Source organism: Propithecus coquereli, unplaced genomic scaffold (genome assembly GCF_000956105.1).
Source record: "Propithecus coquereli isolate 6110/MARCELLA unplaced genomic scaffold, Pcoq_1.0 Scaffold70, whole genome shotgun sequence".
NCBI classification, from domain to species: Eukaryota; Metazoa; Chordata; class Mammalia; order Primates; family Indriidae; genus Propithecus; species Propithecus coquereli.
In genome coordinates this window covers 1,121,526-1,138,780 of record NW_012153063.1, presented here as the reverse complement: position 1 = coordinate 1,138,780, position 17,255 = coordinate 1,121,526, and the positions used below count along the sequence as shown (strand labels likewise).

Genomic DNA, 17,255 nt, shown 5'->3' with positions numbered 1-17,255 from the left:
GTTGCTAATCTACCACTCTACCAAATAAACAGTTGTTTAATCACTTGAATAACTACCACAGTGAATATAAGCTGTATATCTTTGGTTAAACTACTCTCTTACCAGCATCACATTTATATTCTCTAATTTATGATCTCTCAATTTATAAAATGTACTTATGTTTTCATTATTCTCTTATTCTTTAAGTATTCCCAGAAAAAGCTTCTAACAAGAGAATGGAGACAAACTTCAACATTTAATAAATTTTATCTTGATAACATCAAAAACAACTTTAGCTTTCACACTGCATTATAAAAAATACATTAGTCTTCACATTAGTTTTACATGGAAATATATAATTATTTGAATATTTAAATATAGCTTTTCTTTAGCCAAAAAAAAAAAGTGTTACTCAGAGCCCTAGTTACATAAATAATTTAAAAGCACAAATGCGAAAACACACTTTACACAATATTGTCCACATACTGTATAACTCAGGACAATTACAATAAAAATCTATGCAAGATACTGAACAAGAACAAGATTAATAAAATACTCATTATGAATGCAATTTGATTTCTTACTCTTAAAAGAATTTAATGCATTCTTGAACACACAAAAGCATCAACTGTTTTATCTAATCTGCAAATGAAGCCAACATTTATTTAGACAAAAGGGGCACATCTTGTATCCTACGGAATTCTGAAAGTAACTCATTTCCAATTTAACTTAAATTATAAGTTTTACAATTTCAAGTTTTCAAACTTGTCTAAAATAATGATTATAAGAACTTAGTAAATATTTCCAAACTGTTAAAAAAAATCATCGGTGTATTATGTTATAGTTTTGTATGTTTGATAATATAAATTTTAAATGAGGCTTTTCCCTGCCCCCTCTCAAAATGGCAGACTTAAAAATGGTAAAGATGGTAAATTATGTATGTATATTTTACATTAATAAAAAAATTTTTAAACCTCCAATGTGAAAAAGGTAAGGGGAAAATTTTAAATTTTGATCACTTAAAGTTTAAGAACTGTCCTCTCTGCATGATGACACATACTTACATAGTACATTATTTCCATATGATCTCTTTTAAACTTATACAGGTAGAATGCAGAACATCTATTAATAGTACTTAGGGGAACTATGTGTCTATTCCATGGGAAAAAAGACACCAATACCCACAAATATAATATTTTTATATACTAGCCATTTACTTCCTCATCAGTAGGACAGAGCTTTCTTCCCAAATTAAAACTGGAGAATTATTTTGAACTAGTGGCCCACAGTGATATTTTAAGAAAGGAAACTAAAATATATTTGTATATGAGGCAAGGTTGAAGAAATGCTATATATGCTGCTTTGCAACTAAAAATATAAATATTTGTCCATTTTTTTCCAACATAACTACTGTTTAAATTTAGAAGGAAAGAAATTACAACAGAATTCCATTAAAACATACCCACAGGTTAAATGATGGCCCCTGAAATAAAACCACATTTAGAAGCCAGCTTTTACACTATTATTTCATTAATTCTAAGATAACACAGTTTTATTTCTGAAATCAAGATACAGTTTACCACTGATCCAAGTTTCAATAAAATAAGGTAGTTACACGATACAGCTGAAATTCATGTTTCCCCTTAACATGGACAGAAAAAGATCCAGGATCTTGGCTTAACATGAATGAATGATAACTGATTTTATCTGTACCAGCTCAACCAGTGGCCCTGAATAAGGGTTCTAAATATATTCTTAGTACCCCAAATTTAAACTGCATATCATCACATCTTTTATTTGAACTACCAAAAAATCAGTTAGCAAGTTTAAGACAAACTAATGTACAAATACAGGTTTTCACTTGCAAAATGGGCCTCCACATAGGTTACTGGTTTTACTCAATTTTTTGAAATATTAAGATACATAGTTTACTAATGACAATTAATGAACTGCTCAAATAATATTACCAAACCAATAATTTCACTTGAAGCTATTAAAAAATGATAAGATAAAGTCGAAAATATTCTGAAGAAATAAGGCCACAAAGTAACCTGGATTTTCACATTAAAACACCAACACTTCACGTAGAGGATGGATTGAGGTGGCTTAAAAAAAAAAGGCTGATCACACTGACAAATCATTTTCGCCTTAAGATCTGATAACGCCAAAGAAAAATCACAGACACTGTATGTGTGCATGTGTCCAAATGAGACAAGTTAGAGACTTGCAGATCCAATTTAAATGAAGCAAGAGTTTGTTATATACATGAAATCACCAGGCAGTTTTTAAAAACTGGATTCAAGATTATGGAATCTCATTCTCTGGAATGCTTTTAAAAGGCAGATAAATTATGGTTTGTTTGTCATCATTTAAGTCAACCCCATTCAGAAGTTGAGATAATTCATTATAGTTCCTTCTTTTTAATTATCCAGTTAGAATATTATATTAACAATGCCACTCTGCAACACAAAGAATGTAGACATGTGTGCATTGTTCCAATTTTTCAAAAGCAATATAAGATAGTATTAATAAGTTTGCTATATTCATTCTCAAAATATTATAACTTGCTGGCATGAAAGAGAGAATCAAAAAATAAATAAGAGGGACATGATTTGAGGGACAAAATTCTATATACTGTGCTAAATTATGACATAAATTAAGGTAAAGCTCTTCTACAAAAAATGGACGAAAGTTGCTTTTGAATCGTAAAAAAAAAAAATGGACCCTAAACACTAATTTCAAATGAATATAAAAGGTTTGAAAAATAATATTTATAGCAAAATAGTTAGTTCAAGGTTAGTTTTCTCACCAAAGTTGGGAAAGCTGTGTGTGCTAAGTACCAAGTATATTTCAATTGAAGTACTGAATCCTCAACTATCCTTAACACAAAAGCTTCTTCTATTTCATCTCGCTGCCTCTCAATTTATTTGATAGCCGAGTCGTCATTCTCTTAGCATGTGATGAAGAATGTGATAGACTTCTCAAAGCATATGGTTTAACATGGTCAGAAGAACTTTCCTTTTTGCTATTGTATTTTTTATTACCATTCTTCCTTTTTCTTGCAGTATTACCATACTTCTTCTTTTTTGCAACACGGCAAAAACCTCGCACAGGTTGCTTCAGAGAAAGACTTGATATAGCGCTTGACGGCTCTTCAGCACCAGCTGGTGGAACTGAGGAGTTCAAAAAAATTTTAGCTGGTCTCATCACGTTCCTTAGCCTACTCACAACAGATTTTTTCTTCTTAAGCTGCATTCCAATAAAAGTGCTCCTGGATTGATATCTACGACGTAAAAAAACAGAGTATTTCGAAATATACTTTCTAATTATATCACTTGGTTTGGTCCGAATCCAAATTGACTGTTTTTCTGAAGCTATTCCGGTTTTCTGCTGGAGAATAATTGGTTTTAAAACCTTTTGGGGAAAATCTGGCTTATTAGCAGTTGTCACCTTCCTTCCTTGAAGTTTCTTTTTATCTTTACTTCCTGCTAACTCTTTTCTAATCGATTTTGGAGACATATCGGCAATATCACGCTTTAAAATAATCAGCTGGAAATGAGCTCCCTTTGGAACCTCACTAGCATTTGGAGACTCTGAGTCTTCTCGCGACAGAGAAGAGTCATCAGTCCTGTTTTGCAAACTTAATTGGGATCTTGCAGGCACTGTCATTAAGGGTCCTGAAGAAGAGCTCTGTCCATCAGCATCATTATCTCCTGCACTGGAGTTTGCGTTGTTCTTGTTAAAATGAATTTTAACCCAGTTTGGATTGTCAAGCTCTGGTACTATTATGTTCAGTGGAGGATTAGTTACAATTTTCTTAAACCATGAGTCATAATAATTAAAGGGGTTCCGTCTATATTTGCATATAAACCGTATATCATTATCCCAACTCATTTTGGAGAAGTGAAGGCATTCACCTTCCTGCAGTTTAATATTTAGAGAAGAAAGAACATAGACTAAGGCTTTGGATTGCATAGGCCTCAAAACTTGAGTACATGATTCAGGAAAGTCAAATGTGGGACATTTGACTTTCTTTTTTGCTTTTCTGTTAACCTGTGAATGTATGCGCTTACTTTTTGGTGAGCCCTCCTCTTGTCTACTTCGTTTTCTTTTCATCATTGGGAAATTCACAAAATTGGTTTGAGTTCCATGACTAACTTTCACAGTCTGGCATGGAGAAGGCACATGCCTCTCTTGTTCAGGAGGCTTCTCCGCTGGAGGAGGAGGATGGCATGGTTTATCTAAGGCCACTGAAGACTCAACAATTTTTGAAACACTACTTGCAGTATCATTACAATCTGATGGAGCTTGAATTGATGCAGTGTCCTGAAGGTCAGCCCAGGTAACCCTTTTTTTTTTCTTAGTCGAAGAAACCTTTTTGGTCTTTGAGTCATCATCAAAGTAACAGTGGAAACGACCTTCCCTAAATTCCTTCACAAGAGTGTTAATTTTTATGTCATCTTCTCTCATTATTTGAGACCATGTTTTTCCCACAAATGAAGGAGGGACATGAGGCAAGGCTTCAAGAACTGGTTCATCAGTATTATCTTCTACGATTTCCTTTGCTTTTTCCAGGTTCTTTACAGAATCAACCATGGGAACAGAGCTTGATTGGGAATCATGGTTGTTTTCTTCCACGTCAAAAGATACCTTCTTAAATGGGTCTGTTTTATTAACAGCTTCTTGAGGCTGGTCAGTGTCAGACTGAAGAGAGGGATCACGTTGAAAGTTCGTCTGAGACCCACAAGGTTCACAGCTCACACTTTTTAGCTGTCTACGTTTTGACTGCAAACGGGTTTCTTTAGCAGGCATTTGATGTATCACTGACTCGGAAGAGGCATCAAAGTCCTTGGCAGAAACACTGGATTTACAGTTCTTACCTTTACGGCCAGTACTTCTTAGATCTTTCCTATCTTTCTGATCTTTTTGAAGGTTGACTTTTTTGCGAGCTTTCTGCTGGCGGCGAGTTACTGGCCGAGAAGTGGCTTTCGAATTAAAATTTCCTTTAGGACGCTTAGATTGACGGCACTTATATCCTGGGTCAACATATTTCGCCATTTCTCGATCAGGCTCTTCTGACTGGTAAGTCATCAACTGATCAGAGGCATCAACATTAAAAGTTATTTCAGAACCACAAGACTGACAATTTGAATTGCCCAGAATAATATAATCTTTCTTCCGGTTTATTATTTTAAAACTCTCTTCGGATTCGCTTGTCACTGATGGAGGAAGGGGTTCACAAACGCATCTTACTTCAGGACCAAAAGAGTCACAGCTCTCCTCTTCTTCATCGATACATTCTGCTTGTATACAGTTGATTTCTTTGACAGTCATTTGAGGTGGGTCAGTCACTAACTCAAGAGGGATGTCAGGATCAGAAATTACTTCACAATCACCATCACCAGGCACAACGTCCACAAGTACCACTTTTGGAAGATTTGTTTCTTTGTCTGACGGTGGATACTGGTTAACTACTATTTCAAAAGGGCCATCAGAATCACACATTTCAGAATCACTAGGTTCACCAGTCTTTTCTTCCATACCAAGATGATTTTCCTGCTGAAAATTTATTTCTCTGTAAGCCACCTGAGGCTGGCAAACTTCTGACTGAAAATGAATACCAGAACCACATTGTATTTCAGAACCATAGAATTCGCAGTTCTTATTTTCTAGGTCATTATGATACTGCTTTTGTAAGTTTATTTCTTTGACAGACACAGGAGATTGATCAGGCACAAAATGAACAGGAACAACAGAATCGCAATTCACTTCAAAGCCACCTAGTCTATAGCTATTATCTTCCAGGTAAATATGGTCTTCCTTCCAAAGATTTACTTCTTTGACAGCTTTTTGAAGCTGGGTAGTTGCTGACTGAAAAGGATCACTGGAATCAAAGCTTACTTCAGGAGCACAAGGATCAATGCTCTTATCTTCTAAATTAGGATGCATCTCTTCCAAAATTTGTGGTTGCTTAATCACTGACTGAAGAGGAATATTTGAAACATAAATTATTTCAGAATCATGTGGTTCACAGCCCTTATTATCCAGATAAACACGTTCGTCCCTCAGAAGACTTCTTTCTTTAGTAGCCCTTTGAATTTTATTAGTCACAGACTGAAGAGATTTATCAGAATCAAAATTTGCTTTAGAATTACCAGGCTTAACAATCTTATTTTCCAAGCCAACATGCTCTTTCCAAACTTCTTCAGTTTGGCCATCCATTGACTGAAGGACACCAGAATCATACACAATTCCAAAACTCTTAGCTTCGTGCCTCTTATCTTCCACATCTACTTCTTCATCCTTCCAAAGGCTTATTTCTTTAACAGTTTCTCTAAGCTGGTCAGCCACTGATTGAACAGGGTCATCAGAATCAAAACTTATTTCAGAACCACAAGACTGACTGTGCTTACCTCCTAGCTCGATGTGCTCCTGCTCCAAAATAGTTACTTGAGGTTGATCAACTATTGGCTGAACCAAGCAATCAGAATCCAAACGCATCTGAGAACAACTATTCTGGCTGTTATTGATTTCTAAGTCCGTACACTCTTCATTTCCATTTCCAGTAGGTTTAACAGCTACTTCAGGTTGATCAACCGCAGACTCAACAGAAGCATCAGAATTATGTGTTGATTTAGAAGCACTATATTCATCAATCTTATTTTTCAGGACGGCAACCTCTTCCTTCCACCGGTTTATTTTTTTAATTGCTTCCTGAAGTTGTGCAGAATTAAAAGTTATTTGAGAATCACTTGATTCACTGTTTTTGTCTTCCAGATCAACATGTTTTTCCTGCAAAAGGGCTAGTTGAGGTTGGTCAGTGACTGAATGAAGAGGAACATTAATATCCAAATTTATTTCAAAACTTCTAAGTTCAGTACTTTCATCTTCTGGGTCAACATGGTCCTCCTCCAAAACAGCTACTTGAGGTTTCTCAGTCATTGACTGAGAAGCAACATCAGAATCCAGAATTATTTCAGAACCACTATATTTATCATTCTTATTTTCTAGAACATGCTTCTGCTTTCTGGTGACTTTTTTAATAGCTACTTGAGGTTCAGCTACTGAATAATGAGGAACACCAGAATCTGAATCTGTTTCAGAACCACTAAATTCAGCACTTTTACCTTGGAATTCAGCATGCTTTCCTTTTTTAAGCCATATTTCCTTAACTACTCCCGGTTTGTGAGTCACTGACTGAAGAAGAATATCAGAATCCACATGTGTTTCAAAAACACCCTTGTTTTCTAAGTCTATGTACTTTTCTTTCTGAAGGTTTATTTCTTTAATGGGGTCTTCAGAATGTCCAGTCATTGAATGAAAAATGGTATCATAATTCAAACTTAATTCAGAATCAGTAGGTTCATTTTCCTTATTTTCTAAGTATAACTGGTCTTCTTGTTGAAGGTTGAATTTTTTAACAGCTACTTCAGGAGAATTAGTCACCGAATGAAGAGGGGTGTAAGAATCTGAACTTATTTCAGAACCACTGGGTTCACTGTTCTCCCTTTCTAAGTGTGCATACTCTTCTTTCCGAATGATTACTTCTTTAACAGCTACTTCAGGTTGATCACTTCCTGAATGAAGAGGAACATCAGAATCAAAAGCTATTTCAGAAACATAAGATTCATTATTTTTACTTTCCATATCAACAGGTTCTTCCTCATAAACAGATAGTTGAGGTTGGTCAATTACTGAACTAGCAGGAATATCTGAATCAAAAGTTATTTCAGAACTATTTGACTCATAGTTCTCATCTTCCAGGTCAATGTGTTCTTTATTTCTTCCAACACCCAGCTGAGACCGCTCAGTAACTGACAGAGGAGCGGGATCAGACTCAAAAGTCAAGTCGGAACTGGAGCATGCACAGCTATTAACTTCTATGTCGATATTTAGCTCTTTAAGATTTACTTCACCCAAAGCCTCTTGAAGCTCATCACTAGCTGACTGATAAGAAGAAGCAGGAGAATCAGAACTTAGATCAGAAATGCTAGACTGAATGCTCTTACTGTCCAAGTCAGTATCTTCTTTCTGAGGGTTCACTTCTTTAACTGCTACTTGAGGATGGTCAGTCATGAATTGAGCATCAGTGTCAGAATCCATTTCAGGATCATGATACTCATACTTCATATCCACATCAGTGTCAGAATCCATTTCAGGATCATGATACTCATACTTCATATCCACATCAGTGTCAGAATCCATTTCAGGATCATGATACTCGTACTTCATATCCACAAGGTAAGAACTCTCCTCTCTGAGAAGATTTATTTCTTCAATAGCCCTTTGGGGGTGCTCAAGAGAGACATCACAATCAAGACGTGCTTTAGCACTACTGGGTTTACGTTTCTTATGTTTTGGGTGGACTCGTCTACTTTTCAGATGTCTTTCTTTGACATCCAGTTGGGGATGATCAACTCCTGACTGAAAAGAAACATCACAATCAAAACCTGTTTCAGAACAACTTGATTCATCATACTTATCAACCAAGCCAGTGTAAACATTCTTCCTCAGTTTTATTTCTGTGACAGCCACTGGGGGTCGGTCAGCCACTGACTGAAGTGGAAAAACAGAATCAGCACTTATTTCAGAGCTACTAGATTCATAGTTCTTATCAATCAAACCAATGTGCACCTCCTTAGAAAGGTTTACTTCTTTTACAGGCTGTTGAGGGTAGTCATTAGTTGACTGAAGTGAGGCATCGCAGTCGAAATTCATTTCAGAACTACTAGATTCATAGCTTTGGTCAACCAGGCTAATATGCATTGCATTCTGAAGATTTATTTCTTTAACAATCACTGGGGATTGGTTGGTAACCAACTGAAGAGAGTCATCACAATCAGAACTTACTTCAGAACCGTAAAATTTATTATTCTTAGATTGTAAATCAACATATACTTCCCTGGAAAGGTTTATTTCTTTGGCAGTCACTTTAGATTGGTCAGTCAGAGAATGAAAAGAAGAACCGCAATCAAAACTCATTTCAGAATCTCTAGATTCACAGTTGTTATCTTCTTGGTCAATCTCCTTCCAAAGGCTCAAGTCTCGCATAGCCTCTTGGGGTTGAGGAGATGCTGACTGAAGAGAGCTACAATCAAATTTCAATTCAGAACTCGCTAAGGACTTCCGTTCCAAAAAGGCTGATTTGTTAAAAATCAAATGCTTTTCTTCTCGGGTATAATTCACATTAGAAAAGAATTTCTCATGGTACTGTGGAATGGCATCCTCAAAGATTCCTTTATTAGAAGGCATGTCAGTTTTATTCAGGTTTACTGCTGAGTTTACTTCTAACTCACAAGGAGAATCAACTCTTAAGGGCCCCTCCGTACTCATACGTTCACGGAATTTAAAGCCAGCTGACAAAATTTCGCCCTGAGATTTTACAGCTTTCTGTAAAACCAGTTTATCTGAATTTACATCTAAAGATCTACTGTTTGATTCTTTAGGTTTCTGATACGAAACTGAAGATGTTTCTAGATTGAATGATAGTGTAGGCTTTCTAGAGACCCTGTCTAGCTCCTCAAGGTGTTTGTCAACTTTGTTTGGGTCACATTTGTTAACTGAATCCAAATGCGCTGTTGTTGGTAACCCAGTCATATTAGTTTTGACTGGTCTATCACAAGAACTTTCAGGTAAACGACTAGCAGGAGCATTAAAAATCACTGGGGGACGTGTTAAGTTGTTTCCATTATTTATAGCTTGACCAATATCTATTGAATTACATTTTTTCATACCAGTCCCAATTTTATAAAAAAACTCCAAGGGCTGCTGCTGTCCTTTCTCCAGTTTCTGAATAACTGATGGTCGAATTGACACCTCCTCTGTACACTGCTGAGATTGACTAGGTATGGAATGTAACACTTCGATAAGTTCAAAACTCTCAGGGCATATATCTTCTTCGGTTTCAGTACCATCCCCATTCTGTTCTTCAGAAAGAGAATCATCCAAATGAATCACTTCAGAAGCTGACGCAGGATTCACACGTTGCACTGATCTAAAAAGAAAGGGGGGAAATACAGAAAAATATTCTAATCTCAGTTTAAAATGTTAAAATAAGGGCATAATAAATGTTATTTTCTTTCTGTTCTGGGCTATCCTTAAAGGACCAAGAATTAAGGCAATCACACCAGGCTACATACTATATGTACTTCAGGGAGGTAATCAGTGCAGAAGCTGGGAGAAGCTTCACCAATTGCTACTTAAACACAAATGGCTCATCAACATGAGAAAAATGCAAATAAAGCCATATATCGTTTTTCAGTTATCACAGTGGTAAGTAGCAAAAAGTAAGTAGCAAAAAGTTTGACACAAGTTACTTAACCCTGTATGCCTCAGATTCTGCCTCCAAAAAAGGAAATAATATACTATTTTCCCTCATGAGATTATTTTGAAGAGTGAAGAGTAAATTAGTTGTTATATGTAAAGAGTATTAAAAAGAAAAAATAGCCTGGCACATAGTAAGCATTCACAAATGTTAGCTAATATTACTTTGACACATCATTTTGGCAAGGATGTAAGGACATGAGCACTTTTTAATACATTGTTGGTAGGAGTATAGATTAGTTAACATCTGTGAACATTATTAGTTAACCTCTATGTCGATTAGTAACCTCTATTAAGAAGAATTTGGCAATGTTTACTAAAATTAAAAATGTACATACCCTCTGACCTAGTAACTCCACTTTTGGTTTTCTCTTGTGTCTAACGAGGAAAGTATCAGAATATTCACTGCTACATTTTTTTTTTTTGATAAAAGCAAATGACTGAATCAACCTTAATGCCCATCAACTGGATATTGGTTAAATTCTCAATGGTACTTAATGGTATACACAATGTAGGTTTTTAAAATAACAAGGCAACTCTATATAGACAAAAAAGATCAATTACTATAAATACTGTTAGTGAAAATCAAACGTATATAGAATGCCATCATTTATGTAAGCTAGAACGGAAAAAAGCTATACACTTCGAATAGCTATAGAAGGACATGTAAGAAACACTTGTTACCTCTAGAGAAGTGATTACAGGATGGCAGCAATGTAAGGAAGACATACTTTTCAAAGTGCCTTTTGAATTATGTCTACATGTTTGTATTTCCCATTCAAAATTTTGAATTACGTTGCTTTTTAAAAGATCTAAAACTTTCATATCTAAAACTAGTCTATGACTCTCTTCTACCAGCATCAACGCAGCATGCTTGACCCAAAGCATTTTAGGGATTGCTCTTTCATATATGTAAGCAGCTGACCTAATGATATTGCCATGTCCTGGATTCTTAATTAAAGAGAAGCAAAATTTCAGTCATACAACCACCACCCACTAAGGACTTACGACTATGTAGAAGGTCCTATGCTAGGTACTGAGGCAAAGAAAGATAAGCTGTCCCTCAAGGACCACTCAAGTAGCCACAGAAGGTAGATACATAAAAATAATTACGATTCAAAGTGCTAAGTGTTATCATATCTAGACCTATTAAAAAAAGATTAAACTGTCACAGCCAAAAGGAGCCTGAGGACACATGGTAAGTTAATGTAATGTGGAAATCTGGAGGGGATTGTGAAACAGAAAAAAGAGGTAAAACTAAGGAAATCTTAGTTTAGAAAAACTTAGATTAGGTAAAAACTAAAAAAAGTGAATAATCTATAGACATTAATGTATTAATATTAGTTCATTACTTCCAATAAATGTACTATATTACAGTACAATGTTAATAATAGGGAAACTGGGTGAGAGAGTATTATAGGGATGTTGTACTACTTTCTCAATTTTTCTGTAAATCTAAAACTGTTTTAAAACTTAGTTTATAAAAATAAATAAATAAAAATAAACAATTAACACCTAAAAAATTAAATATTTTCCAATTTGAGCAATGCCACATTTGTCTAAGAGAACATGCAAACATATATTAGCCACATGCAACTGTTTTTTTTAACATGAGTATTACTGTTACTATCTTTCCCATATAAATTTATTACCTTAATTAAAGTTTAATTTGGAATTTGGAAAATAAAATAGTTAACTAGGCACCACGTGCTCACTTCGGCAGCACATATACTAAACGCTGCACCAAAATAGTATCATGGCGGCACCAAAAAATCCATAATTTTTCATACTTCTGAATTCTAATCAATGAAATTGCAGTGCAATAACCACTGTACCACAGTTTTTCAGAACACTAGACTATCTTCATTTGCCTTAAGGACTATCACAACAGTCTCAAAATAAAACTAATTTTGTAACATGTAGCTAAAAACAAAAAAAAAAAAAAAGAGGAAGGAGAAAAGAAAAGACAAAAGGCAGAATCATACAATCAAACAAGTGGGTAAAAATCCCAAAAAAGCTCAGGAACTGCCATTTGGATGCTTTGATTTGCATCTGTATTTGTGTATGTGTATGTTTAAGATTAACAATTAAATCATAATCCCTATTTCTAGTCATTTGTAACTAACTTTACAACAAAAAAAGCCCTCCAAAAAATCTAACCATTAAAGGTTAAAAATCACTTTCATGTAACTCGTAAAAAATAAAAAAAAATTTAAAACTGTAAGTAAATAAAACAATTATTTAATATATATCCAAATCTATGAGACATGACCAAAATGAAAATTTCATACTTTTAAATACTACCATTAAAAAAAGAATTAGTAAACACAACTAAGTGAGCACCCAATTTAAGAAGATGGAAAAATAACCAAATTGTTCCCATAAAAAAAGTAGAAGAAATAAGAAAAAGGAAAAAACTAATGAATAAGAAACAAAAACAAGGCAAGAGCTGATTTTCAGGAAGGCTAAAAACAACAGAAAAACCTGCAATGTCTAGACAGCAGGAGCAGAGAAAAGAAATTTTTTAAAAAACCATAAACTTATAATTTAGAAAGCCAATAAATAAAATAATGTAGTGTTGGCATGGGATTTTTAAAAAATCAAGGGAACAAAATGGTATTCAAAATTAAATATATATGCACAATACACAAATACAGGAATTTAAATTATAATAAAGGTGGTGACATTTTTTTATCAGTGGGGATAATTAGAGATACACCTATAAAAAATTAAGTAGAAGTCCTGCCTCATACCACATATAAAAACAAATATTTATTTATTTTGAGATAGGGTCTCACTATTGCCTGGCAGTGGCGTCATCAGAGCTCACTGCAACCTCAAACTCCTGGGCTCAAGCAACCCTCCTTCATGCCTCATCCCCTCCAAGTAGCTGGGACTACAGATGCGTGCCACCACTGGGCTTATTTATTTTTTTTAGAGACAAGGTCTATTTGCTCAGGCTGGTCTTGAAGTCCTGGCTAGCCTCAAGTGAATGCTCACCTCAACCCCCCAAAGTGGTAGGCAGGGTTGAAGGCAGAAGCCATTGAGCCCAGCCTGATTAAAAATATTTAAAAGAATAAACAAGGACATCAAAAAAAGACATGAAAGAAGCCATTAAAAAAAATTCTCCTTAGAGCTGATTATGTCAAAATGTTTAATTTTTGTATGGTAGAATACAACATATACAATTAAAAGACATATAACAGATTCTGAAAAAATATTTATAACATGTTTAAAATACAAAAGACTATCATCCATACTCAAATATTGCTTACAAATCCAAAATATACAAATAACGCAATAGAAAAACAGGCAAAGTATATGAACAAACAATTCACAGAATAAAATACGAGGTCTGTCCGGAAAGTATCCAGCCATTCTTAATGTAATATATAATAGTACATGGCTGGATACTTTCCGGACAGACTTCCTATGGTCAATAAATATACAAAAAGAAGTTCCACTTTACTCATAAGGACATGCTAATTAGGAGGTATACTTTTTTGGTCTATTATATTGGTGGTGGGGGAAGAGGTAGATAATCCCAGTGTTGGCAAGAATGACAAGAAATGAGCATTCTCGTATACTCCTGATGTGAGTATAAATAGGTATAGCCTTCTAGGAAGTGTCCAGCAAGGATTTAAAATGTCCAGCAGAGGGGTGGGGCTAAAAAATAAAATAAAATATCCATACGCAATTTGAGCAACAAAATTAATAATAAATAGTAGCAGATTAAAACACACAGAATAGGCTGGGTACAGTGGCTCATGACTGTAATTCCAGCACTTTGGAGGTCAAGGTGAGAAGATTGCTTGAGACCAGGAGTTCAAGATCAGCCTGGTCAAGATAGCCCTGTCTCTACGAAAAATAGAAAAATTAGCCAAGCATGGTGAAGCACATCTGTAGTCCCAGCTACTGGGAAGGCTGAGGCAGGAGAATCGCTTGAGCCCAGGAATTTGAGGTTGCAGTGAGCTATGATGACACCACCATATGCTAGCCCAGGCAACAGAGCAAGATCCTGTCTCAAAAATAAAACAAAACCCACACAATAAAAGAAATATATTCATGAGTCTATAATGTTATAAATAAATACTTGAATAAATAGTGAGGGAATAAGATTTTGATTAATAAATGTAATACCTGTTTCAGGGAAGAATCATCAATGGATGCTTAAAATAAGTCAGTGAAAGTAAGATGAGAAACAGGATTATTTACATAGTCAAAGTTCTTCCCCACAAGATTCTTATTAACTACAACAGGAAAAACAGTAGCTTTACAGTGGAGTAACTTTGCAGACACAACCTTAATCAAGTGACCCAAGTTAACATTGCCAGCAATGACATGGCAACGTCATGTGTCTCCTGGTTTAACACACTGAGAAGGGTACAATATCAGTTCTGAGATATTCCTACCCAAAATTCATAAACTAAGTTTAATCATAAAAAAAATCAGGCAGAGAGAAATTTGAGAATATCCCATAAAATAACTGGCCAGTACTCTTTAAAAAGAATCAAGGTCTTAAAAGCAAAGAAAAACTGAGGAATTATTCAAGATTAAGGGAAACCAAAGATATATGACAACTAAATGCAATGATCCTGGGCTGGATCCTGGTCTAAAAGGAGGACATTAGTAGGACAACTTAAAAAATTTAAATTAGGTCTCTTGATTAGCTAATAGCATGGTATCAGTGTAATTTCCTAGTTTTGATCATTGTGCTTCAGTTATTTTAAATTTAGTATCTGGAGAAACCAGGCGAAGAAGATACCAGAATTTCTTGTACCAGTTATGTAATATTTTTGTAAGCCTAAAATTATTCCAAGATGGAAAATTAAAAAATAAAGTAAATTTTTTAAGGTCTATAAACCCTGACCCATAAATTCAAATTCTGGAAGCTGTATCACAGAAATAATTGCATGTACAAATGTTTGCTGAAGCATTATTTAGAAGGGTTATAAACTGGAAATTTATACTGACCCCAGAATAGGCTAATTCTATTCTAATCACATTTTTTTCCCTCTGACTTTTCCCCATTAAAACATTTTCACCATTTCTAAATTCTAGTGACCTGCAAAGCAGAGAAATTCATCCCTTTTTCTACTTATTGGTGCACATCTCAGCTAAATCTGCACAGATGTGCTAATGATTTTGTTTTGCCTTATCTTGTACAGCTGGAGCTGCTAACTCACTATAGTATTTAATTTTCTACCAATGTTTTTCTTTAACATAGAACATTAACTCTTAAATGTTTTCAAAATAATTATTTATTAAAACTCCTAAAACAAACTGATATAAGAAAAAGCTATAAAGATATTGACAAATTATAACAACAGCCACTTCTATCTGATATCTCTTCTATTGAGAATTAGTAAATAGTTCCATTAATGTGGAACTGACTTAGTTTTGACTTTGACTACCCTTATTCTGCCACTGTCATCAGCATTTGTTACTAATCTTTTAAAAACTATTTTTGTTCCCACCTTCCCCCTGTTTAATCTATGACATACTTATAAAACACATTAATGGTATAAATTATTTATTGGCCTAAGATTTTTATTTAGGAAAAAACATAGTGTAATCATATCTTCTATAGTGGAATTTCTTACTTAAGCTAAGAAAAATTAAAAATTGCAAATGGAAGTTACTAGATAAAATTCCACTTTTTATTTTTTGATTCAAGATTCACTTAAAGTAGTATTGGGACATTAACACAAACACCTATTGTAACATATAACTATGTACAAATATTATTCCAATTAGCTACTTTACCTGTTTTCTTGACAATAAGACGGGTGGTGTCGCAGTACATCTTGCAAGAAACGGTCCATCAGACTAGTGCCACTCATCTGATTTCTACTCACTCTGATCATGCTTCTGTGCTGAGCACTGAACAAATGCTATAAAGAAAAAAAGAAACTGAATATTTTTAAATGGGTAATTCTCATTAGTGGTGAGAACTTCACAAAATGGACTCATTTATATATTCCTGGTAGGATTATACTAATAGCTTTTCTATAAAGCAATTCTAAAATATCTAAAAGCCATAAAATTATCTTTCCCTTAAATATAGTAATAATATTTCTCTACATATATCCTAAGGAAATCATCTTAAAAGTGGATGATTAATGCAAAAAAAGATGCTATCACAGCATAACAACAAAAAACTAGAAACCCTCTGAGTGTCTTAACAGTAAAATCCTTTAATTATAATATGATCTAAGATGTATTACTATGCAGCTATTTAAAATAATATGAAGACATTTCTTCTGGAGGAATAGCTGTTGCTGAATACAAAGAATTTTCAAGTAACATGGAAAAATGTTTTACATAAAGAGAAAAAATGGAGGATGCAAAAATCTCATGTATGGTTTTTATCTTAAACTACAATTTAAAAATGCGTAGACAAGTAAATGGAAGACAATATAGCAGTCCCACACTTAACCACAGGGGTATGTTCCAAGACCCCCAGTGGATGTCCAAATGCAAGGATAGTATCAAACATTATATATATATTTTATTCTATACATACGTCCCTATGATAAAGTTTAATTTACAAATTAGGCATAGTAAGAGATTAACAACAACTGATAGTAAAACAATTATAACAATATACTCTTTTAAAAAAAGTAAAATAAGGTTACTTGAACACAAGCACTGTGACACTTGACAGTTGCTTTAATAACCAAGCCAGCTACTAAGTGACTACTGGTTGGGGAACATACACAGAGTGAATACACTGGACCAAAGGAGGATTCACATCATGGGTGGGACAGTGTGGGATGGTGTGGGACGGCACAAGATTTCATCAAGCTACTCAAAACAGTATGCAATTTAAAACTTATGAACCGTTTATTTCTAGAATTTTCCATTTAATATTTCCAGATCGTGGTTGACTGTGGGTAACTGAAATCAACGGTGCATAAGGGGGAAACTACTCTATAACAAAATTATAAAAG

General features: G+C 34.5%; 1 protein-coding gene across 1 annotated transcript in view; it reads right to left on the bottom strand.

The window, feature by feature from the left end:
* Positions 1-2,877: 2,877 nt before the first annotated feature.
* Positions 2,878-17,255, bottom strand: part of ZDBF2 (zinc finger, DBF-type containing 2) — an 18,000-nt gene continuing 3,622 nt past the window's right edge. Inside the window, exons 2-5 of the mRNA XM_012661229.1 lie at positions 16,069-16,196; positions 8,162-9,973; positions 6,941-8,056; positions 2,878-6,823 (exon numbers count right to left, since the gene is read on the bottom strand). Of these exons, the coding sequence (XP_012516683.1) occupies positions 2,878-6,823; positions 6,941-8,056; positions 8,162-9,973; positions 16,069-16,196 (7,002 nt within the window). The remainder of the gene's footprint in view (positions 6,824-6,940; positions 8,057-8,161; positions 9,974-16,068; positions 16,197-17,255) is intronic.